General features: G+C 43.1%; 1 protein-coding gene across 1 annotated transcript in view; it reads right to left on the reverse strand.

Moving 5' to 3' along the window:
- Positions 1 to 638: 638 nt before the first annotated feature.
- Positions 639 to 27,563, reverse strand: part of c5 (complement component 5) — a 199,674-nt gene continuing 172,749 nt past the window's right edge. Inside the window, exons 27-41 of the mRNA XM_079563481.1 lie at positions 25,896 to 26,000; positions 24,253 to 24,424; positions 22,446 to 22,570; positions 22,221 to 22,301; positions 19,620 to 19,775; positions 18,239 to 18,301; positions 17,977 to 18,064; positions 14,694 to 14,733; positions 13,061 to 13,238; positions 12,667 to 12,772; positions 6,917 to 7,000; positions 6,753 to 6,845; positions 4,901 to 4,990; positions 3,143 to 3,281; positions 639 to 881 (exon numbers count right to left, since the gene is read on the reverse strand). Of these exons, the coding sequence (XP_079419607.1) occupies positions 767 to 881; positions 3,143 to 3,281; positions 4,901 to 4,990; positions 6,753 to 6,845; positions 6,917 to 7,000; positions 12,667 to 12,772; positions 13,061 to 13,238; positions 14,694 to 14,733; positions 17,977 to 18,064; positions 18,239 to 18,301; positions 19,620 to 19,775; positions 22,221 to 22,301; positions 22,446 to 22,570; positions 24,253 to 24,424; positions 25,896 to 26,000 (1,635 nt within the window). The 3' untranslated portion in view covers positions 639 to 766. The remainder of the gene's footprint in view (positions 882 to 3,142; positions 3,282 to 4,900; positions 4,991 to 6,752; positions 6,846 to 6,916; positions 7,001 to 12,666; positions 12,773 to 13,060; positions 13,239 to 14,693; positions 14,734 to 17,976; positions 18,065 to 18,238; positions 18,302 to 19,619; positions 19,776 to 22,220; positions 22,302 to 22,445; positions 22,571 to 24,252; positions 24,425 to 25,895; positions 26,001 to 27,563) is intronic.

The following is a 27,563-nucleotide window of genomic DNA, read 5'->3' on the forward strand; positions in this document are numbered from 1 at the left end:
ATAATGCTTTTAGTATTGCATTTTGCTGTATATATTCATATATATATATATATATACATATATATATATATATATATATATATATATATACATATATATATATATATATATATATATATATATATATATATATATATATATATATATATATATACAGTACAATAAGGCTACATACTTGTACTTGAGTAACGTTTTGAAGAAATGAATGAGTAGTTTTTCATGTGGTAGCCTACTTTTTACTTATGAGCACACATTCCCCGGTTTGGCTTTACCCAAATCTAAAATCTAAATAGAGACGAAAACGAGGATGAAAATACAACTAAAATATTACCATACACGACAAAAAAGTGACAAAACACAACAAAAAAGTGACAAAAGAACGACAAAAAAGTGACAAAACACAACAAAAAAGTGACAAAAGAACGACAAAAAAGTGACAAAACACAACAAAAAAGTGACAAAACACAACAAAAAAGTGACAAAAGAATGACAAAAAAGTGACAAAACACGACAAAACCAGTAACAAAAACAGGACAAAAAAATGACAAAAGAGCAACAAAAAAGTGACATAAAAAGAGACAAAAACATGTCAAAAACAGTTCAGAAATGTGACAAAACCACGTTAGCAACACATCAAAAAAGTGTATTTATTTTTCTCTGTTGGAGGTTACATTAACGGGACCATGGTTAATGATCAGGTTAAACATTGGTGGATTTTCCTTTTGGCTCGTTGCAGATTGGGACGAGGACCGAGGCACGGCGGATTTCAGCATTTCTGCAGTTGTGCCAAGAAACTGAAGCTGACCAGCCCGCTGCATTCGGCTCCGCAGTCTGTGGGCCAGACCTGGACCACAGCCTCAGAGTCCAGTGGGAACCGGAACCTGCACACACAACACAATCAGCGATGTCAGTAACTAAGTACATTTACATAAGTACTGTGCTTAAGTCGTTTCTGAGGATCCGTACTTCACTCCAGTAGTATTTTTGTTGAGAAGTTCTTACTCTGACTTACATAGTCCCTGTTGTCGGTGAATTTGGCAGCAAGGTTTATGTTTCTGAAGCCACAAAGTTACTCCTCTCAAAACTTGAAAAGTTAATAACAATAATGTAATTTTCTCTTTGCAAGCATTATAATATTTACAGTAATCGAAACATGACTTGCCATGTAAAGAAATACTTGATCTATAGATCAAGTAAAATTTGATCTATAGATCAATTATAATTATAATTATTAATTGGATATTGTGGCCATTTTCCCAAAAGTTGCTTCCTTTTTTTCTTTTCAGCAAAAACAATTAGATTTTTTACATAGTTTGCATTCAACATCGATTTTAACCAAAGAGAGAAAGGAGAGTTGTTTTAAATAGTTGAATCATCATTATGAGTCACACAGCTGTGATAAAGCACAGCCCAGAACAAGGCTCTGAGGAACAGACCAAATGACGCTTGGTTTATTTCAGCTTCAGTCTGAATGACCTAAACCCACTTCCTCCGCTCAAATATAATAAGGACACTGGATTGACCTGATCAGAAATTGTTGCCAGGTTCGATACCTGGACTGTGGAGTTTGCATGTTCTCCTCGTGTCTGTGTAGGTGTCCCCTACCACTAAAACACGTACAATAGCCCAGGTTGTTTAAGAGAGCGAGTGGGGGATGACGGATGGAAATTAGTCTTCATTAACCTGCACAGTCAAGACAGTGCAATGCACAGTGCAGACCTGCGGAATAATATCTATTAGTAGTTTGTAGGTACATAACTCTAACCCTAACCTTAAGGGTCTTGTGTCCTATTACATTTTGTACTTACAAAATACTAGTTATTCCATTGTGTACGTACTACATAGGTACAGGTTATTACACATTGTTACAGAGCACATTACATTGTACTAAATTTAGTTGAAAAACGGCTAAAATACGAAGACACAAGGCTGATCGTTGGACGGACTGGCAGATTTAACCAAACCAAAGCACAAGGACACTCGTGCGTCGTGTTTTCGGACATTTTCACATGGAGGAGCAGGACTCTTCACAGTCCTTGGCAGGTGGACGTGTTTCCTTTCTTCATCAGTACAAAGGGCCTGACCAGTAAATTAGGTCGGGTAAGGTAAGGAGCTTTAGTTTTGGATGTGCTTACAAAGCGGGTGATGAAGCTGATGTAGCGTGAGTTTGGGGAAACTGCACCGGTCAACACACGTGTTAAACCTGACTGTCTGGACTCTAGCTCAGCCAAATAATATGGAATCTACTGATTTTTGTCTTTCAAATAAGCTTTGAATAAAGTACCTACTAAACATGAATATACAGCGCCCCCTGCTGTCAGAGTTCAACAATAACACCTTTAGAAGCTTCATACACAGACAAGAAAATAATACATATCAGTATCGGCCAATCAAAATCCCCGATAAATGGCATAGTCCTTAGAAAAAACATTGACCTCTAATAGATATATTTCTCGACACGTTTGTTAAGTGGTGACGTCACAGCTCACACATGTTCGAGAAACTACAAAAAACTCTTTAATACCACAATCAATATTCCTGAAACTCAACAGTCACTGAACATACCTAGTTATCAGACCCATTAGCCAAAAAGGCTGTACCTACTGCTATAAAAGTCAAATTGACCAAAATCGGTACATCCGGGTTAGGGGAGATAAATGCTAACGGCACAGCAGCTATGCTAACCCCGGAAGTAGTGACTTTAGTAAATATTACTTTTTTAGCAGTAGGTGTGGCATGTTTGGCTAATGAGTCTGAGAAATAAGTAGGTTGAGTAATTTTTTCCGTTGAGTTTCAGAAATATTGATGGTTGTTTTTAAGAGCTATGTTTTTTTCTCGCATATTTGCCTGTCTGCTCATACCTGGAAGTGGAAGTCGTGACGTCACACTAAACAAACTATATCAATAATTACTATATCAATAAATGTTAAGCTATAGGCTATGTGAGAGATTTAAAAAAAATCAAATTAAATTACTTAAAATATCGGCCTAAATCAACCCCCTTCATATCGGTATCAGTATCAGACCCCAAAAATCCCTACCGGTCAGGCCCCACTGGTCATTATTGGGCATTTAAAATGAACTTAACACAAATGGACTCTTCACTTGGAGTGAAGCTCTGTGCTGAAGTAACGGTCCTCACCTGTAGTCCTCGCCGTGGACCACCTCCAGCCCGGTGGACCCAGAGATGAGGTACTGCTGGTCCTTCTGGACGTCCACAGAGTTACAGGTGGTTTTCTTGATGAAGTCCACCTCGGTGCTTATGTTCACCGCATCGTAGTCTGCACAAGGCCACGCAGAATGTTACCAACGAGGAGAGAATAAACCAACAAAGACAAAACATCATGCTCAGACACAGTTTATGACAGTGAGGAAATCCTGCAGGGTTCAGTCTAAAGAGCCTAAAGCGAAAGCAACATCAAGGCGTTTTGGGCGAGTCCCTATGGAAGAAACCTATTTCATTGAATGGCAGTATCTCTGATATTTCTTGTTCTGGGCATTAAATATTCCAATCCCATGATGGGGTCGACAGGAAAATGTCAAGTCTCACTCACAAACACACCTTTTCACTGGAAATAGACAATCAGAATGTATTTCAAAGGTAAATGAGCGAAAGCTGTTCGATGCTCTCAATGTCAAGGCTCATCAACAGCTCCACCTGGTGGCTGTGTATCATGTCTGCTGGTAATTAGTCAATATATTCAGACTTATTAAACATGCTCAGCATTAGGCTTAACTATCGATTCTCTCAGAGTTAAAACGCACATTAACATTAGCCAAAGCAGCTGTAGGTCAGCTAGTGTAGAATGAACATGGGAGTTGCACCTGGGTTGGCATTATTCTCTCACAATCTAAACAGACACTGTTTAGTTCTTTTTGCTTGATGAAGGTCACTGAACTATCAGTCTTTAAAGGGAGTCGATTTTTATACTCACTACTGCCACCTCAGGTCTTATGCGTAACTGCAGTTTCTATATTAAGCTCGTGCATGACGGCACTTCAGACCTGAATTAACACCTTTCTGAGTGACAGTGCAGGATTTTAGAGGCAGTTGTGGTGAATAAGTCTAGGCTCATTCTACACATGAGGACATCACTGGAGCATATAGGGGGAGGAAAATACATAGTTTTAACATTTTTAAACTCTGTATTCACCTTATTCCGGAGGCTCGCGTGGGCGCCGCCATGAATTGTGCCCGCCCCTTTTCTCCTATGTGTTAACATGGGGCTGGAGAAGTCCACATAAAATCAGTCACTACACGAAAACAAAGCCGTTTTTCGGCCGCGCAGAAAAACGCTGCAGTGTCGACATGTTGGTTCAAATGAACATGTGCATATTTTACACAAATCAATCGAGTAAACATCAGGTTTGAGCAGAGAATATTTTCCCTCGTTCTCCGTTAAAATGAACGGGATTCGTGCTCGACCGGAAGTGTCTGGACAACGGAAGTGCCGAGACAACGCAAAAAGTGGCAATAGTGGGCGGGGCGGAATAAGGTGAATAGTCCCTTTAAATCACGGCTGATTAGACTGGTCTTTTGATAAACTGTTTTCATCAAGCACTTTGTGCTCCATGGTTGTTGAAAGGTACTATACAAATAAATGTTGATTGATTGTTCTACGTTCGGTGTACCTTCTCTTATGCAACAGTTCCAAACAAGAGATGTGCAAAGTAAACCCTTTGTAATTTAATAACTATATAAAACAGAACAGAATCAAATCTAAAGCTGTAATGACATTATAAGTTACATGTATAGGTTACATGAGCAAATGTGGCTGATGTAAATGTGGTGGGAAATACCGCGTAACTTCAGCTTGCTGGTGAGGTACGCTGAGCAGTCTATAACTGTCTAAATTCTGTTTTTATGAAGAGGAGACACTGAACATGAAACGCCACTGACCTGAGCTTCTCTTTATGATGTCAACGATGACGGCAGTGAGCGTGGTGAAGTCTCCCTCCGACGCTGTGCTCTTCACCTTCACTTTAAAGGCTGTGGACACAGCGAGAGGGTCACACACACGTCCAACAACTACTCATCTACATACTTAAATTAAATACATTTGTTTATTTGGGGTCAAAAGATTCAGAAAAAATAACTTAATTAAAAAAACTACTACTACTATTCCACTGGCCCACTCTACACCGTGGCTTTTTAACACACTGCACAACGTAGGTTTTGCAGGTTTTACCAATGAGGCCGCTGCTAATTGTATGATTGATAAAGTATTAACAATAGCATAAAGCTAAATCATAAACAGGTATGTTGTATGTATGTGTGCATGTTGTTTTCCTATGTTCCTTGTAGTGTGTACTTTGTAATATGTAACTTTGTACTATTGTAATATGAACATGTTTAATGTATTGATTTTGGGGGTAGGCCCTCATAAGCTTTTGCTTCAGCCCACTCCTTCTGAGCAGAATGTTAAGTGCTCAAACAAACTAAACTAAACTAAACTAAACTAAACTAAACTAAACTAAACTAAACTAAACTAAACTAAACTAAACTAAACTAAACTAAACTAAACTAAACTAAACTAAACTAAACTAAACTAAACAAATACCATGGAGAGAATTTAATTCACTGAAACTAAATTTGACATTTTCTGTTCCTGAAGAACAGATCTGCGATTTAATGTATGTTATAAAACTTAACATTCAGTTCACATTATAAAGCACATATGGCGTTCATGAGAGAAAACGATATATACTTTACTTTATTTGTTTATTTGAAGAGGACTGTGCACATTAATGAACACTCAGTACAGTAACTTTGTGTAAATGTGCCAGATTTAGCCATAGGCTACTTTCAATATATATTAACTTCTAAACTAAACTAAACTTAACTAAACTTGCAGAGGTAACCCAGGGTACAAAAACATTGAGAAGAACAACAGCCTGCAAACAAACCAGAAGCCTCACAATAAAAATGAACTGATAATGTAGTTAACACTAGGCAAAAACATTTAGAATCTGGTTTGTTTTCCTCAATTGACAGATACTGCATTTCCTCTCGCCGTTAGCATTAGCCTCAGGCATCAATAATTATCAACGATCCAGCTGTTTTCAGCTGCTGTCCACACAAAGGTTAGAAATGAATAAGGAATGTACAGGCCTTTGGAGACTTTACTTACTTAATAATCTGCATATACAAGTGTCCTCTGAGCTAAATGCTGAATTAGGGATTCTTCGAAAGGCAATAGCTTTTTAATGCCATTTTAATGCCTAAAGCAGGGGTCACCAATCTTTTTCAGCCGAGGACTACTTCAAGAGCATCAAGTTGCTCAAGAGCTACCCGTTAAAAACAAATCCTAAAGACTTAAACGTACGCTGTTTTCTTATAGGATATTATATCAAAACAGCTTTATTTTAAACTCGTACTGAGTCACAAGAACAGAAATAACTATGTTAAAGAATCAGATTCAAGAAAATTAAGTGTTTTACACCTCGTCTCAAGGGCTACTGGGCATGCCCCAAATGACACCTGGGTGCCCGTGGGGGCACCACATTGGTGACCCATGGCCTAAAGTCTACATTTTTAATGCCACAAATGCAAAACATCTTGGCACGTTTCATTTTGGAAAATTTGTAAACATTAAATCAAATGCCAGTTTGCTTTTAATCAATGAATTACTTTGGACATAATTCATTGAATGGCTTTTAATGTATATCAGATGTAACATTTGTATGAACAGGCTCAGAGCTAACGGTGTGTTTGTGACTTCATGGTGTGCAGTGTTGTGAAGATGAATGACCGTATTTGACTTCTGGGCGGCAGATCTCCTGCTTGAGTTTCTCCTTAGTGACCTTGGCAGGGTCAACAGTTCCTCTGAAGAGCGAGCACACGGCTGAAAGACAGAGACTTTATATTGAACCAATCACACTGTCTGAGTGTGGCTCTTTGTTCCAGGACACTCACCGGTGATGCACTGGCACTGCTCGTACTGGCACAGCCTGTGGATCTTCTGCTCCTGGTCAGAAACCAGCTTCGAGCATTTAGAACCTTCACAGAAACAGGTTTGGAGCTGGTTAGAAACTGCAGTCATTCATATATATATATATACACACTGCATTCCAAATTACTACTGACATTAATCTCAGAGACCTGTGATGATTCGTTTTCAGGTCAAGCCCAGTTAAGGGAAAAACTACTGAGCGTTCCACATTGTTAAGCAGACCACCATTTTCAAGCAATATAGGAAAGAAAAAGGATCTCTCTGCTGATGAAAAGCGTGACATAGTTGAATGCCTTGGTCTAGGTATGAAAACCTTCGATATTTCGTGAAAGATTAAGCTTAATCTTCTGCACCGCCACAGAGTGAACCATTTCAGACAGTACCGGACTGTCACGTTCACTTCACTTCGGAGCGCTTCCCCCCTTTAGTCAGACAGAAGCTGGTCACTTCCCCGGAGCAGGGCCTGAGCTCAGGGTCTTGCTGAGAGCTTGGTGCGTAAAAGCAGCGATGCGCTAATGCCTCCAGCCATGTGTTTTTTGTTTTTTTCACAGAAACGAACGCTAAGTCGCTCAACTAGACAGGCCCATTTTAATTTTGCACCAGCTTTATTTGTTTTAACGCGCTGATTTATCCGAGTCCGACCTGAGCCCAAAAATAAGTTCTAACTATTTGTCCAAGCCTGACCGTTCGGACGGTCCCGTCGGACTTCGGCCAAGTTGCACCACTCTAGTCCAGTCCGCACCACTGTCCGCAATCAATGTCTGTGGCCCGTGAAACACTCGCTCACCAGCCTCTCCCCAGCCGCTCACCATTCGCTTTCTTCCTTACACCGCTCGCATTTGCATCCAGTCGCAGCCCATACTCTATTGTGACCGTGACTGCGATTTTTTTAAAGCCCACTTTGCGATCTTTGCGGCTGAGGGCAATTTAAATTTTGATGGGGACAAAAATCGCGGCGGTCAATGCGCCAATTGTGACAGGCCCTCAAACCGTCTATCTGGCCTTCCCTTAACTGTTCATTGAATGCTCATGAACAGAAACAGCTGCAGAAATACATAAAGACTCATTTTCAAACAGTCTTGTTCACTGATGAGACCGTGTAACCCTGGATGGTCAGATGGATGGAGTAGTGGATGGTTGGTCAATGGCCACAATGTCCCAACAAGGCTGTGACATCAGTAAGGAGGGGGCGGAGTCATGTTTTGGGCCAGAATCATAGGGAGAGAGCTGGTCAGCCCCTTTTGACTCCCTTAAAGTGTGAAATGACCTCTGAAAAATATGTGGAGTTTCTGACTGACCACTTTCTTCTATGGTACAAAAGGAAGAGCCGTGTTTTCCCGAACAAGATCATCTTCATCATGACAACGCACCATGTCCTGCTGTAAAGAAAACCTGTGCATCACTGGCTGCGATGGGCAGAAAAGGAGAGAAACTCATGATGTGGACCCCCTCCTCCCCTGACCTCAACCCTATTGAGAACCTTTGGAGCCTCAAGCAAAACGTCTCGAAGGGTGGGAGGCAGTTTTCATCCAAACAGCAGCTCTGGGAGGCTATTCTAACATCCTGCAAAGAAATCCAAGCAGAAACTGTCCAAAACACAAGTTTAATGGATTTAAAGGAATAGTTCACCGTTTTTCCATACTGAGATATGTTCTTACCTGAGCTTAGACGAGTTGATGCGTACCTGTCTGGTCTTTGTGCGTGCGCTCAGTCACGCAAAAAGACGAAAGATGTTGTTTGCATTTGGCCTCTCCCAATGTATTCCTATAGCTACAAACGGGGTGAAGTTGGAAGCGACCAAGCTCTTCCACGGGCACGCACAAAGACCAGACAGGTACACATCAACTCGTCTAAGCTCAGGTAAAAACATATCACAGTATGGAAGAACTGTGTGCCCTCAGTCACGCAAAAAGACTAATGATGTTTTTAGCACTGGCCTCTCCCAATGTATTCCTATAGCTCCAAATGGGGTGAAGTTGGAAGCTACCACGCTCTTCTACGGGCACACACAAAGACCAGACAGGTACGTATCAACTCGTCTAAGCTCAGGTAAGAACATATCTCAGTATGGAAAAACGGTGAGCTATTACTTTAAGAATTTTGCAACTGCTATCACACAAGGGCTCCTATGTTAAAATATAACTTGACCTGTTGCATAATAATTTAAATAAACGTGGTGTATTTAATATCCATGACATCATGTCAAAATTACTGTTTGGAAGAAATGGAAATTTACAAAATCGAGTTTCTCTCCTATGTCAAGAAATATGACAAAAAATAGAAAGGAATGAGGAAAAATATATATGGGGGAAAAAAAAAAATATAAAACAAAAAAATAAATAATAATAAAAGATGGTTTGTGTACTTTTGCGTTCAGTATATTTTTGATTTTCAAAGGAAAATGCAAAATTGAGAATTGCGATTTTACATATTCGGCACTGTTGCGATATAGAAAAAACATTTCCCTGTGTCAGACAAGTACTTCATAATCGAGTATGCAAACGAGTGAAACTTGCTTGTTGAGGAAAACAGCACAAATAAAAGTTGATTACATCTAAGTCTTTAAGTTGTGAGATAAACCCCTGACAGGCTGTGGCTCAGGGACCAAACACACTAAGCCAGGGGTCGGCAACCTTTAACACCGAAAGAGCCATTTGATCCGGTTTCCACGGAAAAGAAAACACTGGGAGACGCAACTTTTTGACATCTAATGCTGGGTTTACACATAACGACGACAAGTCACGAATGCCATGAATCCACATTTGTGGCCGAGGATCACGTGAGTGATTCGGGGCAGAGGTTTCACGCGCCACGAACTGTTGCGACCTGTTACTGCGTGTTACGATTAATGCACGAATTATTACGCATGGTCACGAATATGCTCCCGCGCTGCTGCGAGCTGCTGCGAGTTATTGGGAATTGTCGCGTTCTGTCAAAAATCTGTCAAGAATTGGGCGAATGTGGACAAGATTGCCTGTCGCGCACACCGGGTTGGAGGCGGAGCAGGGACGTCTCGCTCCGCCGTGCTCTCCTCTGACTCGTTGGGCTCTCCCCAAATCGGGTTAAACAAAAAGCAAATAGACCAGCTCAGGCCTGTCCATATACTGAAGAATAGCAATAGTTTTTCAGTCTATGGGACATTCACACCAGTTCAACCCCGCTCCTGTCAACGTGTAACACGGGCAAACACAGACTGAATCTATCAAGACACATCAACAAACGCACGCGCTTCATGTCAGATAAGTCAGTGCAACAGCCGCACAATTTGGGCTGACTTTACTCCACAGAATAAACATAAAAACACTACACTCACTGTGCACTCGATCTTCTGAGGATCCATCTTAGAACTTGCTGTGATTGCAATGATTCTCACTCGTCTGGTCAGTCCTCAGCTCCATTTGGAAAACTTTATAATCCACAAACACAGGCCTGTCTTCACCTGCCCCGCGCCCATCGCCACTTGCTTTACATGTCTAAGTTTGTAAATAAGCCTTAACTTATCTGTGGTGTAGCTGCTGGAACCACGCGCTGTTGTTTTGGTGCGAGGCAGCGTGGGAGATGCATTCAGGGACCGCGGGAAAGGCGCACTTCTTACTGTCCTTTTTTTTCCCACTAACGCGGGGACAATTTGGACAAATATATAACAGTGGGGTTCTCCAGCGGGGGGGCAATAGGGGTGGCAGGGACTGGCTCCCAAACATCAGGAGGAACGACCGCAGGAGGAGGAAAAGCTGGCGTTTATTTGACGAAAAATAAAATATATTTATTCTAATATGTCAAGATCACAATAATCTTGCAATTTAGAACTAAAATATTAAAGAACTAACACAAATAAAACACACTTCAATTAAATACTAGTTGTTGTTTTTTTAGTGATTTGTTTTCCCAAGCCACTCAGAGCCGCAGTATAAGGATGAAAGAGCCGCATGCGGCTCTGGAGCCGCGGGTTGCCGACCCCTGCACTAAGCCCTCTGCTAAGGGCTGTCCGTTCCCTGTATGAGCAGCAGGAGCTTGGTTCGCATTGCCGGTAGTAAGTCAGACCTGTTCCCGGTGCGTGTTGGTCTCCGCCAGGGCTGCCCTTTGTCACCGGTTCTGTTCATCACTTTTATGGACAGAATTTCTAGGCGCAGCCAGGGGCCGGAGGGTGTCCCGTTTGGGAGCCTCAGGATCTCGTCTCTGCTGTTTGCGGATGATGTTGTTCTGATGGCTTCAACGAACCAGGACCTTCAGCTGCTCTGGGGCGGTTTGCAGTCGAGTGTGTAGCGGCCGGGATGAGGATCAGCACCTCCAAATCCGAAGCCATGGTTCTCCTTCCCCTCTACAGGTCGGTGGGGAGTCCTTACCTCAAGTGGAGGAGTTCAAGTATCTCGGGGTCTTGTTCACGAGTGAGGGACGGATGGAGCGTGAGATCGACAGACGGATCGGGGCGGCGTCAGCAGTGATGCGGTCGCTGTATCGGTCTGTCGTGGTGAAGAGGGAGCTGAGTCGGGGCAAAGCTCTCGATTTGGTCATGGTCATGAGATTTGGGTAATGACTGAAAGGACAAGATCGCGAATACAAGCGGCCGAAATGAGTTTCCTTCGCAGGGTGACTGGGCGCACCCTTCGAGATCGGGTGAGGAGCTCAGTTACCCGGGAGGAGCTCGGAGTAGAGTCACTGCTCCTTCACGTCGAAAGGAGCAGCTGAGGTGGCTCGGGCATCTGTTCCGGATGCCTCCTGGTCGCCTCCCGCGGGAGGTGTTCCAGGCATGTCCTTGTGGGACAAGGCCTCGTGGAAGACCCAGGACACGCTGGTGGGACTATGTCTCTGAGCTGGCCTGGTGTCGCCTCGGGGTCCCCCCAGAACAGCTTGAGGCATCTCTGCTGAGACTGCTGCCCCCGCGACCCGGCCCCGGATAAAGCGGAAGAAAATGGATGGATGGATGGATGGATGGATGGATGGATGGATGCCCTTTTGTAGTCGGTTCAGGAGAATTATCTTTTTGAGCAACAAACTGGTGTAAATGTCAATGTTTGCTGCACTTTTTACATATTTCTGATGTTTGCAAAAATGTCACTTTATCGACAAATATTGAGATATTTGTTTTTGGCAGTTTTCATGAACAGCCACTTGAACATCTTCAGCCAGATTCAATAAATCTGACTGCATTGTCTGCACTGCATTGAATATGAAAGTAAATGTAGTGAGTGAGTGGTTGGTGGTGGTCAGAGGGGCGCTGGCGCAGACTAGTTGCCGTCAGTCTACCCCAGGACAGCTGTGGCTACAACAGTTGCTTACCACCACTGAGTATGGAGTGAATGAATAATGACTACAGTGTAGCGCTTTGAGAAACTTGATAAAACAGGCTTGTGTGTGAACCATCATTATAATTATTCTCTGAATCACAAGCTGCAATCCGCCTCATATTTATTTCACAAACTGGCAGTAAAGATGTTTCATTTAGACACAGCGGCTTAAGTACGGCGGCGATGAGCTTGACCCGCCCCAACCCATCCCGCGATCAAATGAGAATTTCGGGACCCGACACCGCAGGTTGTCCGTGGAGAAACACACAAGACACTAGTTCTTCCATGAGCTGAAAAGAAGATTTTCCTGCGCAGTTGCCATAGTGTGTGAGAAGAGCTGAATGTGGGCCGAGCTAAAACCTCCCGGACACCGAGATTAAAAGGGTGCCCAGACAAAAATGTAGTTATCAAAGCGTTTTGGATCCGACCTTGGTCCTGTTCCTCGTACACAGTAAAGATGGTGTCGCTGGTTCCTCCCACGACAAACGATGTCCTGATCCTGAAGCCCACACACACGAACCGGTCCGAGGGCACCTGCCGCACAACAGAAAGCTCTGCTCAACTACTTTCATAGAAATGCTCCAAAGTGAAAACCTGCTGCCGCCTTCACAGTATTCTAGAACATCATGTGATAATGTGAGTCGGAGAGGGAGCCGATACAACTAAACTGGAGACACAGTTCTGTAAAGAAACGTCCAAATGTTTTCCCTGATCATTTTTGTTTGCGGTTTACAACAGTAGAAATATTTGACTGTAAGTAATGAGATCAAGCACTTTCTTGCAGGTCTTTTAGATACATAAATATGTCCTCTGTCGACTCACGGCGTAGATGTTTATGAGCACAGTTCTCCCGTTTAGCCTGTAGGAGGCGATGATGGGGAAGTCTCCATCCCTCAGAGGTTGTAGGTCGTCCAGGAAGGGCTCTACACCAGTGGGCAGCTGGATCTCCATCACGGTGAGCAGAGACTCCACCATCGCCTCGTTTGGAGGTGACTTGTACCTGACACAGAGGAACCCACAGTCAGAGCCACTAGGAGCTAGTGTGAAAATAACAAGTGCCACGAGGAGCGAGGGGGAAAGAAACGAAAGCCGCGAGGGGGAAAGAAACGAGAGTCGCGAGGGGAAAAGAAACGAGCGCCGCGAGGGGGAAAGAAACGAGAGCCGCGAGGGGGAAAGAAACAAGTGCCACGAGGACCGAGGGGGAAGGAAACGAGAGCCGCGAGGGGGAAAGAAACGAGAGCCGCGAGGGGGGAAGAAACGAGAGCCGCGAGGGGGAAAGAAACGAGAGCCGCGAGGGGGAAAGAAACGAGAGCCGCGAGGGGGAAAGAAACGAGAGCCGCGAGTGGGAAAGAAACGAGAGCCGCGAGGGGGAAAGAAACGAGAGCCGCGAGGGGGAAAGAAACGAGAGCCGCGAGGGGGAAAGAAACGAGAGTCGTGAGGGGAAAAGAAATGAGAGCCGCGAGGGGGGGAAAGAAACGAGAGCCGCGAGGAGCGAGGGGGAAAGAAACGAGAGCCGCGAGGGGGAAAGAAACGAGAGCCGCGAGGAACACGGGGAAAATGTTTAGTCGCACAGTAACATTTTTAAACACATGTGTGACCAAAATGGTGCACTTTGATCCCTACATGTACCATAGTGGTAGGTTTACACGGAGCATGAATGGGGATGGAATATGATGATTCGGGGGAGAGGCTGCACGCGATGTCACAAACTGTTGCGAACTTTTTCCATGTGTTACAATTAATGGCACGAATTATTACGCACAGCCACGAATATTGCCCTGCTCTGTTACAGGCCGTTGGGAACTGTCGTGTCCTGTCAGGAATCTGTTAAGAATGTCAAGAATCGGGTGAATGCGATATCTATAAGTATAAAAAAATATACATCTAAATAAATCGCTCCCATTCTCGTTTGCAGTATATTGTTGGATGTGGACTTGCAATTTTAGTATTTAAACATTAAGAAACTGTTACTGTTGCATGCCTTTGCTTCTGTTTTGTCCTGTTTAACCTGTGGCAAAAACATCCTCCACCCTAAGAACCGATTAAGATGCATTAAGTAATGTTACGAATGTCACAAATGACAAAAAGTGCCATTTGTAATGACTCGTGCCAGCGAGAACACTCATTTACCTAGTCTAGACCTGTTTTTTAAAATCTTATTTAAGTTCATAATTACTTTATTCAATCAGTTTTATTATATAGGTGGATAATTATTGACTTATCCTTAAGTATATTACAGTTAAAAATAATAAAAAAAATGGCTCACTATTTGCATCTGTACATTTATTTGTGTTTTATATACAAATATGTATATTTATGTATATTTATGTATAATGTATGTATACTAAAGTACTTTTCAAACAAAGCTTTACTGTCACGTTTAAGCTTTAGAGTAAGTTTAATGGCATTAAAAGGTCTTCAATAATATTGTTTATCTGGGCATGGGGGGACTCACTGTGCACAGGCGACGAGGTGAGGGTCGCTCAGGGAGGCGTCTGAAAAACACAACATGAAGAGTCAACAAGAACTGAAGCCTGTCGATGTGGATCCGACCAATCATAGCTTAGTTTTTAGAAGAGGCCGGGTCTATCGTATTGTATGTAACCCTCAGTATCTACAAATGTGACAATTGTTTAATGTTTTTGCAGCTAAAAGTAATGATTGAAAACATAAAACTACAAACTCAAATCCAATGTTATTTCATGATCAGACTGGGAAAAATAGTTGTCCTAACGACAAAAAAAAAAGATAATTCATGCTTCACTCTGGACTGTTTAAAAGATTTTAATTTTTACCATTAAACAGCAGTGAACTAAAAATAACAGATAGACCGACCAAAGAAAAATAATCACTATAATGTAAAGCCACAATACAATGAACCATGTTTTTCAAACACATACATGCAGTAATATATATATATGGTAACTATTTATCAAAACATTTCTTCCATTCTGCAGCATATTTAAAAAAAAAAAAAAAGCCAGTTTCTCCATGTTGTATATTTCGTTTGTAATTTCTATCCACTGCAAAGAAGCCATTGACGTGTAATAGCCTTCTTGCTTGATGCTTGTAAAATTTGGAGCAGGTATCTGTCCTCCTTTCTTATTCCTCTTGGTATATTGCCAAGATAAAACACCAAAAAAGTGTCATCTAATTGTAATCTAATTGTAATTGTATAATTTTAATGTATCCAATAACCTCTGTCCAGTAGGGGGCGATTTTAGAACACTCCCAGAAGATGTGGAAATGTCCTGCAGATTTGTGCAGTTCCTCCAGCAACTACCATGTTCAGAATTTTTCGTCGGTTGTTCTTTGATCTTTGGAGTAATGAAGTACCGTAATGTATTTTTCCATGTAAATTCTCTCCATAAGTCAGAGCTGGAAGTAGTAGTGATAGTTTCACATATATTTAGCCAATCGTCTTCAGATATATTTGTTCCGATCTCCTTTTCCCATCTTTGTTTATTATACAGAGTAGAAAGCCTTTTCCTAGACTGCAAGAGAGAATATACAGTGGAGACGTGTTTTCTGGTGAGTTTCCCTTTACATACATTTATAAAAAGCACAACTACGGAGCTGGTTTCCATGTGTTTGGACCTGATATCTGCATTAAAATGATATCTTTGCGTTAAATGTTGAAAGGTGTGTAGGCCATTCTCTGTAATTATTTTCCAATATGCAGTAATACCTTTACTACACCAGTTTTTGAATCTTGCATCGTTTTTTGCAGGTGTGAAATCCCTGTCAGATGCTGGCCAACGTAAAATGTTTGCACCGCTTTCAACTTTTTTGTATACTTTGGGTAAAAGTGATTGTAGTAGTTGTTTGTTCCCTAAAATGGAGGTGAGAGGAGTTTGGATTTCAGCCTGATCCATTTCTTTCCACTTGCCATCACTTGACGGGATGGCCCTACCACCTTCCTTTTTGGCTAATTGCAATGTCTCACATTTTTTTCTAGGCCTATGTTTACACCAAATAAAATTCTAAATTATTTTGTTCCAATCATTAAATTGCTTAGAGGGCACCTCATTTGGTAATGCTAAAAACAGATAGTTGTCTCGGTAGTATAATCATTTTGACCAGTTCTATTCTATTACACATGCACACTGGGAGTATTAGCCAACGATCCATGTCGTGTTTTATACTACATGTTAAGGGGACATAATTGTGTTTGTATATTTCTGTCAGTTCTCTAGGAATATGGACCCCTAAATATTTAATTATTATTATTCCAGTTACATTTGAACTGTTTTTGTATCTGTCTGTGTGGGTTAAAATTAAATGTTAAAATTTGAGTTCTATGGAGGTTTAATTTATATCCCGAATAAGAACCAAATGTTTTAAGTAGGGATATTAATGTTGTCAAGCTGAGAGTCAACAAAATATCGTCTGCATACAAACAAATGTTATATTCTGTATTGTGATGTTTTCTGATTCTCTGATGCTTGTGCCAATGGTTCAATAAACAATACAAAAAGCGTTGCGCTCATCGCACATGCTTGTCTGCAGCCTCGTCTTAGGGAAACACTATCTGATAAATCTCCATTCATTTTGATTCTTGCTGTAAGTGAATTATATAGGGATCTTAAAGGGGCTAGATGCAAGTTAGTCATTTTCTACTCCCTACTGCCACCTCAGGTCTTTTGTGTAACTGCAGCCTCTATATTAAGCTCGTGCATGACGGCACTTCAGACCCGAATTAACACCTTCCTGAGTGACGGTGCAGGATTTTAGAGGCAGTTGTGGTGAACAGGTCTGAGCTCATTCTACACATTAGGACATGGAGGAACATGTAGGGGAAGGAAAATACTTAATTTTAACATTTTTAACTCCGTATAGTCCCTTTAAGCAATTGATAACCTTGCAATTAAACCCAAATTGTTTTAGGGACAAAAATAAAAGTTCCCATCTCACAGAATCAAATGCCTTTTCTACATCAAGGCTGAGGACCACAGATTCAGTGTGCTTCATATGATTTATGGCTTTAAATGCTCTTTGTATGTTGTCATGCGTTTGTCTATTCTTAACAAATCCTGTCTGATCTGTATCTATCAAATCCTGTCTGATATGTTTTCAAATCGTTTGGCCAGTATTGTGGTAAATATTCTATGTTCTATGTTCTATGTTCAATACTGATACGGGTCTGTAAGAGCTACATTCAGTTGCATCCCTCCCTGGTTTGAGTATTACAGAGATAACTTTTCATAATTGGTATTATCATTTGCTTGAAACATTTGTGCCACTTCGATGGAAACCCATCAGGACCTGGCACTTTATTCTCCTTTAAATTTGATATTGCTTTTCCTCTTTCTTCATCTGTTATTTGCTGTGTAAGTTTTTTATTCTGCAATTTGTGGGCCATTAAACAACACAACACACATGATAAGCGTACATGTGTAATTTGCTGTTCACCACTGTATCCCAGCGCTCAGAACAGCACTGTGTGGGCTGAAAAGGCGTCAGGAGGAGCAGAACTGCAGTCGCTCTTTCAAAAGTGCACAATAATATTTGCTGACTTGACTGTCCAGAGCCAGTGGAGCAGTATCTGACTTGATCACATCAGTCTAACCTCAGCTCATCGATCAAATCTAATGAATGACTACTGAACCCCCTAGTCTCCCCTTATGGCACTGGCCCTGGTTTGATGCCTTCAAAAAGAAACCCACCCAGACACAGGTAGAACACATAAGTTCCTCACTGGGAGCTTCTTCGTAAGACACATGAAAGCTCTGCCTCACCGCTGGAGCCGGACTTCCGCAGCTCCAGATTGATGTCAAAGTTGCAGTTCTTCTGAGAAGGAACCGTCTGGTAGTACACTGTCTTTAGCTGTGGACGCAAACACAGGGGCATCGTGGGAAATGCAGTTCAGTACAATGTTTATATTTGCCATTAATCTGCTGTCTTTTGGCACAGTGACCTTGAGAGTTTTTTTATTTTTATTTTTTTAATAAATGAGGGTTGAAATAATAATGAAATGTTGGGTAATGTCATTTGAATCACCTTCATGTGAGAGACTCCTTTACCAAAGGCTGTGCGCGCCGTCACTGCACTGTTCTTCAAGATCTGAACAAAACACGTGTTACACAATAAAAATGAGAACGTTTAAGTACACAGTAGTGCTTGAAAGTTTACATACCCAGGCACATGCCAACATCTCTGTTGACACGTCTACAATACATAAAACACTGAACAAGAATGGGGTTCATGGGAGAACGCCACTGCTGTCCAAAAAAACAAAGCTGCACGTTTGAAGTTTGTAAAAGAGCACTTGGATGCTCCACAGCACTACTGGTGAAATATTCTGTGGACTGATGAAACCAAAGTTGAATTGTTTGGGTGGAACACACAACGTCATGTGTGGAGGAAAAACAGAACAGCACCAACATCAAACCCCTCCTCACTGCTACGGTAAATCTGGAGCAGGAGACCATGGTGTGGGGCTGTTTTGTTGCTTCAGGGCCTGAACAACGTGATATCATCAATAGCAAAATGAACTCCCAAGTTTATCAAGATATTTTGCAGAAAGACCTGAGACATTCACAACAGTGTGGAATAAGTCAGTGAACCCCTGTATGAAATAGCTGACTGACCCTTCTTTGGCAGCAATAACTGCTTTTCTGCAGTTACAGATTACCGAGATTCCTGGGTTCACTTACTTTTTCCTCCCTGTTCTGTGAATGTTTACATGTTATGGCCATTCAAAAATAGGATAACACAAAAGTGTTTGGGCAGTATTAGTTTAAACAAACACTGTTTATTCATTCTTATGATTTTAATAATAAAGTTCAGACCACATTTTCTAAGCAATTTAGGCAGAAATGTGAGAAATGCCAAAACATTAGCTTACATTAGCTCCCACTGTACTTTAAAAAGTATGTTTGATGAAAATGCCTTGTAGTCGCCCTGTAGATTGATATGCGGTTTTGGTATCAGCATATACTCAAATCAAAGTACTCACACTCATGTCGGCTTTAGAAAATGTGGTATCAGAGCATTACTAGTCAGAAAGAACTTGTTTCAGAAAGACTTTAGCCCTTTATCGCTCTGTTTACTCGTCCCTGTAAAAGCCCTATATTTCAGAGATACACGGACTTGTCGTCCCGGAGCCTCCAGGGAAACTTTAGCTGCGTCTGCTCCACAGCACTTCCTCCATGTGCTTTTGCCATTGCTGTGCTCAGATCACTGTCCTGGTCATCTGTTAGTTATGAACCGCGGCTCTATCTAATGATCCGCAGCTTGAAAGATAAGACAGATTGAAGGATCTTATAATAATAATATTAATAATAAAATGGATACATCTCCTGAAATTGCCGTGATGACATGTTTTGAAAGACTAAATGAAATGAAAGAGACTCTTATCCCCGGTGCTGGCGTACTGTACCTGTACGGGTGAGGCCACGGGCGCCCTCTTACTCAGATGGACTTGTCGGTTGAGGTCAGACTCGCGGCTGAATTTGATCAGGATGTTCTGATCCAGATCTGCCGTTGGCACTCTCTGGCTGTACAGAGTCACTGCCTCCAAGGCCATCAGGGTGTCCTACAAAACAAAGCAAGTTGACTACTTGTTTCTTCCCAATTTTTAATCTATATTTCAACACAGTTGTTCTTAAAGGTTACATACACTGGCAGAATTTTTTACTTTTCTTTTACTTACTTTTACTTGTTTCGGTTATTTTATGTTGTGTGAAGCTATTTATGGTGAAACAACAGCGTTTTCTCTTTTTAAATCATAAGGAAAAAACAACTTCCAAAATGACCCTGATAAAAAGTTTCCATACCCTGGTGATCTTGGCCTGATAAAATGCACACGTCGACACAAAGGGATGTGAATGTTTGTTAAAGGTAAGCATCCTCACCTGAATGATTGTGTGTATATAAAAGGTCAGTGAGTTTTGGAGCTCTGACAGACCCTTGCATCTGTCATCCAGAGCTGCACTGACGTTTCTGGTTTCTGAGTCATGGGGAAAGTAAAAGAATTGTCAGAGGATCTGTGAGGAAAGGTAGTTGAACTGTATAAAACAGGAAAGGGATATAAAATAGATATCCAAGGTACTGATAGTATCAATCAACAGTGAAAACAACTGGCAGGAAAATTGTGGTTAAAAAGACAAACAAAGAGGTAACTTCATCTGAAATACAACACTCTCTGAAAAAAGTTGTGTTCCTGTTTCAAAATGCACAATAAGGAGGCACTTGAGCATGGCCAAGTCGCCAGAAGAAAGACATTACTTTGCAATTGCCACTACGTATCTGCTTACAATATGCCAAACAGCACAGAGAAAAGCCTCAACAATTCTGAAACAATGTCATTTGGAATGACGAAACCAGAATGGAACTTTCTGGCCAAAACATTTGGAGGATCAACAAGGCCTGTGATGAACGGTGCACCTCTCCTACAGTGAAACACGGAGGTGGATCACTGATGTTTTGGGGATGTGTGAGCTTCAGGGAACTTGGTCTAAACTGATTTCAGGATGAATGCAACATGTTATTAAAGAATACTGGAGGCAAAGTGTCACTCATCAGCCTGGAAGGTGCTCATGGGACGCACTTGGACATTCCAACATGACAACGATCCAAAGCACAAGGCCATGTGGACCTCTCATTGGCTACAGCAGAATAATGGAGATGGATAACTGTGTATCATCAGCATAACTGTTAAAGTTGACTCCATGTCTCTTGGTGACATCACCAGGAGAATATACAGGTTAAAAAGCACTGGGCCTAAAATTGAACCCTGGGGCACACCACATGTAATTCCATGGACCTTAGAGGAGCAAGTATCCACACTCACCATGAACGTCCTGACTGTGAGGGAGGAAGTAAACCATTTGTGTTCAGCACCGGAGAGGCCGATGTGTTTTAAACGTGTTAAAAGAATAGTGTGGTCGACTGAATCAAAGGCAACGCTCAGATCCAGAAGAACCAACACTGTGACCTTCTGTGAGTCGTAATTTAATAATTTAAGAGGGCGGTCTCGGTGCTGTGGTTTACCCTAAAGCCAGACTGGAATTTCTCAAGGACATTATGTGCAGTAATAAAATCATTAAATTGGATAAAGACAAGTTTTTCTAAGATTTTGCTTAAAAATGGTAAGTTGGATACTGGTCTGAAATTGCTAAAATCATTACAGTCCAAATTGCTCTGACTGAGGATGCATTAGAGTTTGAAAAGGCTGCAACCAGAGCTTTATACATGACGATGCTACGAGAACTGAGACTGAGGGTGCATTTCAAATTGAGGTTGCAATGCACCTTTTTGCATCCCTGTAGATCCGGACCTGGCTGGTTGTAAACATTTCAGCCTCTTCAAGAATTACCAGACATCAAAAAAAGAATAATAATATATAGCAATGTATAGATATTCAAGCATTCGTGTGGCGCTCTAACATGAGTGGAAGAACTCTAACGTGAGAAAGACACAAACATTAAGTTGTGGAAATGATGGAGAGTTGCAGGTGTCACTCAGATGTACCCCACTCACCTGTACAAAAACTCAGACAGGAGGCAAACCTCTTCGTTGTCCCAGTGTTATAATAATATATTGTTAGAACAACAACAACAATATATTGTTATAACAACACCTTTATTTAATGACGATAACGTAACACTGACAAGCTAAAAATAGCTCTTTGGGGACTAAACGCATAGACATATTATTAAACCATGACAAGACGTTTATGAGTTTACGTTAATGAGACGAGATGAAAATGGGACAAAGTGAGTTGTCAGACCGTTCACAAACAGAGCTTGTGAGCGGAGTGAGAGAACACACCGGGTAAACGTGACACAGAACGGCGCTGTCAGCTCATGTGGACCCACATGCCGCTGAGCCCCTCTCTGCCTCTCCCCTCTCTCCCACTGCACCGCTACAATCAGCGTACGTCCTCCATGGAGCGCGTCTCACAGCGATGTTACAGGGACTTTATCTTTTCTCAAGACAGCTCATGGAAACCCTGATCAGACCTGTGTCCTGGAGTTACCTGCAGACTGAAGTATCCTCCTCCATAGTGCTGGTCCTGGGTCAGCCACGTCACGATGGGGTTAACGTACTGAAATCGTCCCTAGATCACACAGACACACACACACACACACACACACACACACACACACATATCAATGTCTTTGGTCATTGTGAACGCGTGTATCGGGGAGTTCCTGTTATCTGTGATTGTTTAGTAGATTTGAGCATGACGTTTCAGAAAGACCTTGAGCAGGAAGCTGAGGAGCGCATAGGCCGTGGTCTCCACCGTCTGAGCGCTGGTCTCGTCTGGTTTGAGCCACTCCATCTGCAGCTCGGGCTCCTGCCAGTACCTCACATCCGGAGGGTTGCCTGAAACATATATATAATATATAATATGTGAGCAGTTAGAATCCAAAACAGCCCAAATTCAGTTGTCCAGCATTTCATGTCAGGGTTTAAATAGGCAGAAGCAAGTCAAAGTGAAAGTTTTTAAATGCCATTTCAATGACCTGATGAATTTAATACAAACACAGAACAAACCTCATATTTAATTTCTTAAGATTTGCAAACATTTTATGAAACAGAGGAAAGAGAATTGGACAAAACTATATAGTAAAAATAAAAAAAATGTTGTTTCATTTCAGCCAAAACTTTAGTTGAATACCCAAAAGTGGGTCGCGGAGACATTTTGAGGGTACATTTCTTTCAATGTTGATTTTCTTTTAAAGTATAGAAACATCTTCATCTGTAAAATTGACCGTTGTTTTGGTCAGAATTTTACTTTTTATAGGTTTATGTAATGTACTTTCTTGTACCGTGCGGCGTGTCCTGTACCGTGCGCCGTGTCCTGTGTGTCCTGTACTGTGCGGCGTGTCCTGTACCGTGCGCCGTGTCCTGTGTGTCCTGTACTGTGCGGCGTGTCCTGTACCGTGTGCCGTGTCCTGTGTGTCCTGTACCGTGCGCCGTGTCCTGTGTGTCCTGTACCGTGCGCCGTGTCCTGTGTGTCTTGTACCGTGCGCCGTGTCCTGTGTGTCTTGTACCGTGCGCCGTGTCCTGTACCGTGTGCCGTGTCCTGTGTGTCCTGTACCGTGTGCCGTGTCCTGTGTGTCTTGTACCGTGCGCCGTGTCCTGTGTGTCCTGTACCGTGCGTCGTGTCCTGTGTGTCCTGTACCGTGCGGCGTGTCCTGTGTGTCTTGTACCGTGCGCCGTGTCCTGTGTGTCCTGTACCGTGTGCCGTGTCCTGTGTGTCTTGTACCGTGTGCCGTGTCCTGTGTGTCTTGTACCGTGCGCCGTGTCCTGTGTGTCCTGTACCGTGCGCCGTGTCCTGTGTGTCTTGTACCGTGCGCCGTGTCCTGTGTGTCTTGTACCGTGCGCCGTGTCCTGTACCGTGTGCCGTGTCCTGTGTGTCCTGTACCGTGCGCCGTGTCCTGTGTGTCCTGTACCGTGTGCCGTGTCCTGTACCGTGTGCCGTGTCCTGTGTGTCCTGTACCGTGCGCCGTGTCCTGTGTGTCCTGTACCGTGTGCCGTGTCCTGTACCGTGTGCCGTGTCCTGTGTGTCCTGTACCGTGCGCCGTGTCCTGTGTGTCCTGTACCGTGTGCCGTGTCCTGTACCGTGTGCCGTGTCCTGTGTGTCCTGTACCGTGCGCCGTGTCCTGTGTGTCCTGTACCGTGTGCCGTGTCCTGTACCGTGTGCCGTGTCCTGTGTGTCCTGTACCGTGTGCCGTGTCCTGTGTGTCCTGTACCGTGCGCCGTGTCCTGTGTGTCCTGTACCGTGTGCCGTGTCCTGTGTGTCCTGTACCGTGTGCCGTGTCCTGTGTGTCCTGTACCGTGCGCCGTGTCCTGTGTTTCTTGTACCGTGTCTTGTACCGTGTGCCGTGTCCTGTGTGTCTTGTACCGTGCGCCGTGTCCTGTGTGTCTTGTACCGTGTGCCGTGTCCTGTGTGTCCTGTACCGTGTGCCGTGTCCTGTGTGTCCTGTACCGTGCGCCGTGTCGTGTGTCGTGTGTCGTGAGTCGTGTGCTGTGTGCTGGGTGCTGTGTGCCATGTGTCGCACCCCTCTGCCGGGAGAGCCGCTCCAGCCGGTCCAGCAGCTGGCTCGTGGGGAGGCCGTCGGAGTCGTGGAGTGTCAAGGCGTAGGCAGCGACCGAGAGCACGTACACCTTCTTCACAGCGGCCGCGTTTCTGGCCACGAACAGCATGGCGGCGTCGATGCTGTCCCACTGACTCTGGACAGGAGAGGGGCGTGGTCAGAGTCCACATAACATTGCTTTAGTTTAGTCTACTTACGTGGAAGGTGAAGTTGACTAAATTAATTTGACATTTAGTCAACAGAAGAATATTCATCGACTGTAGCGGGGCTCTGTTCAAAAACAGGCAGAAAAAGGATCCAAGGGCTCAAATGTGTGGTATTTATTGAGCTTTCTTTCCAAAGTGCAAACCGCGAGTGCAGAATATATACGTTACAAATATTTCCAGTTTCACATGTCCAGTCCAAACTGAGTTCCGCAATAACTCCAGCAATCGTAAGTTTGCGTAGCTCACAACCTCCGAACATTCTCCAGGACCATGTTACCTCTGTAACCCCTGGAACATTGACTACCCAGCCTGAAGCTGCTCCCCCTTATACCCCACAAGCCCCTCCCACTGGGCATTTCTCCGTATTGGGGCAAACAAGGGTACAGAAAACATGCATAATACTGAAACAATACACACAGCTCAAACAACAAATAATGTTCATATTTTAATGGTACAAAAAGTGGCTACATAATGCGCATCACATGATCAGCACCACGGCGCGAACAGGTCCTATGTGACGCACCATCCAACTCGAGAGGCAGGACGAGTGGACAGGTATGTGTTAGCATGTATGATTGAGAGTAAGCTAACGCGCTCAAGTGTGCACCCTTGGGCGAATTAGGACAGAATGAACGAGGGAAAACAGTGTATGTCAAACTTTAGGCATGAAACAGCGGGGATGGGGAAAATGCGCAAATGGAATGAATGAAGTGGCGTGTGTAGGTGGGCCCGCGGCTACATTACTGAGGAAACAGCGTGGGCCCGATCTTGTGCATCAAAACGGAGACGATAGCGTGACATTTTGCCTCAGTAGGAGCACTTTGTGATCTCACTCCAGACTTAGCGCATTTAAGTGGGTGGAGACACACATTTTCCTCCAACCAGATGGACTCCGCGTCCAGGAGAGTGGTTGTGTGGGAGTGGGGGGTAAACATCTGCTTTTGTTTTGCTTCGTGTTCACGCTAACGCGGGCCGATCCGCGCCACAGCGGACGCTGTAGCTCTTTTTCTCTGGAGACGTGAACATGGTTTAGCTCACGATGGGGTAAATAAAGTTTTTAGTTTGACCTGTGAGAGCCTAAGGCTTAAGAAAGAACGCAAGACAGCGCAATGTAAACCAGGAAGTGAATGTCAGCCGTGTTTCCATCAGTGCAGTCGCCTCCTCTTGTGACGCCCCCTCACAGGTGGCGGAGGCCAATGGCACTTATAGCGCCGCCACTCGGAAAATAATTCGCCAAGAGCCTGCGCCGCCACAAGATCTGGCCCATTCTGTTTTACTCAAAGTATTTAGAGACGGATTGGCTCCGTCACATCAACTAAAACTCAGGAGAACTCTGGACTAACTAAATGACAACTGAGTGAAAACTAAAAGTAAATAAAAACAGAATGAACACTGACTGACCTTCAGCTGCAGGTCTGGCGTCTGGATCTGTGTGGCTTTGTGAAGAGCGATGATCACAAACGACGTTAGGTAAACGGACTTCTCCACATTGCCGTTGGGCAGCATCTAAAGACACAACCATGGAGAAAAAGTTTTATGTATGTTTTTGTCGCGTCCGCCTCCAGGCAATTTGATCTTCTGGAAAGTTTCTATAAAATAAGGGCTGGACAATTGATTGAAATGAAATCTAAATCACAATCTCTACTTTGGTCGATGTCAGTAATCGTGATGGGAATCAGTAGGTTCACAGCCGTTTCTGTGGCAGAAACTGCTCCTAGTTTTGTAGACAATGGAAGATTTTTGTGTGTAAAGGGGAGTTGCTGCAGGTTAATAGGGAAAAAAAATATTTGATCAAAGTGAAACCTTGCTGAGCATTACTGATATAAATATGAGAAAAGAGTTTCACAAGCTGTGAGCCATAATAATCACAATGATAACAAATAAAGGCTACATATCTCACTTTACATGTAATGAGCCTATATCATATATTAGTTTCTCAGTTTAAGTTGAAAAACAGAAGTTAATGCACTTTTTCATGATATTCCAATTATATGACGAGCACCTGTATATTGTTACGCCCAAGCCTGGAAAGTTCAGAGTCTGTAGGAGCAACTCAAGTGGATATGTTGTTGCATGAGTGGAACAAAAGCCTTATTTTCAGAAAATAAGTTTTGTAACAATATTTCTCAACTACCGTGTTTCTCTCAGAAAGAAAAATCCCATATTTGGATTATAGTGTAATCTCAGGGACCCTACGTAGGACACGTGGATATAAAACATTTCAATATTTGTGAATAAATAAGCGTGGGAACCCGGCTTTTTGCGGCGCAATGAAAACTAATGTTAAGGGAGAAAACTATTAAAAAAAACCTCTGTGTAAAAATTAATACTGTCGCCTGCTGTGTCTCACCTTAAATGAAACCGGGAGGAAACATTTGTTTTTGTTTGTATAAAAGATATGTTCTTGAATCAGCTACATGTATTTATTTGTATTATGAAAAAAGTATTATGAAAATAATTTCCCCCCATATCGTCCAGCCCTATATGAAATTATAAACGACAATAAGTTGCAACATGCAAAATATTGTTTCAAAAAAAATAATAATAATATGAAATAAAGTTCGGGGACAGTGCCCCTGGATTGGCAGACCGGGGTGGTGGTCCCTCTCTTTAAAAAGGGGGATCGGAGGGTGTGTTCCAATTACAGAGGAATCACCCTCCTCAGCCTCCCCGGTAAGGTCTACTCCAGGGTGCTGGAGAGGAGGATCCGGCCGATAGTTGAACCTCGGATCCAGGAGGAACAATGCGGTTTTCGTCCTGGTCGTGCACACTGGACCAGCTCTACACCCTTCATCGGGTGCTTGAGGGTTCGTGGGAGTTCGCCCAACCAGTCCACATGTGTTTTGTGGATCTGGAGAAAGCGTTTGACCGCGTCCCTCGTGGTGCCCTGTGGGGGGTGCTCCGGGAGTATGGGGTCCGGGGCCCTCTGTTAAGGGCTGTCCGTTCCCTGTATGACCGCAGCAGGAGCTTGGTTCATTGCCGGCAGTAAGTCAGACCTGTTCCCGGTGCGTGTTGGTCTCCTCAGGGCTGCCCTTTGTCACCGGTTCTGTTCATTACTTTTATGGACAG

Source organism: Gobius niger (genome assembly GCF_951799975.1).
Source record: "Gobius niger genome assembly, chromosome: 1".
NCBI lineage: Eukaryota > Metazoa > Chordata > Actinopteri > Gobiiformes > Gobiidae > Gobius > Gobius niger.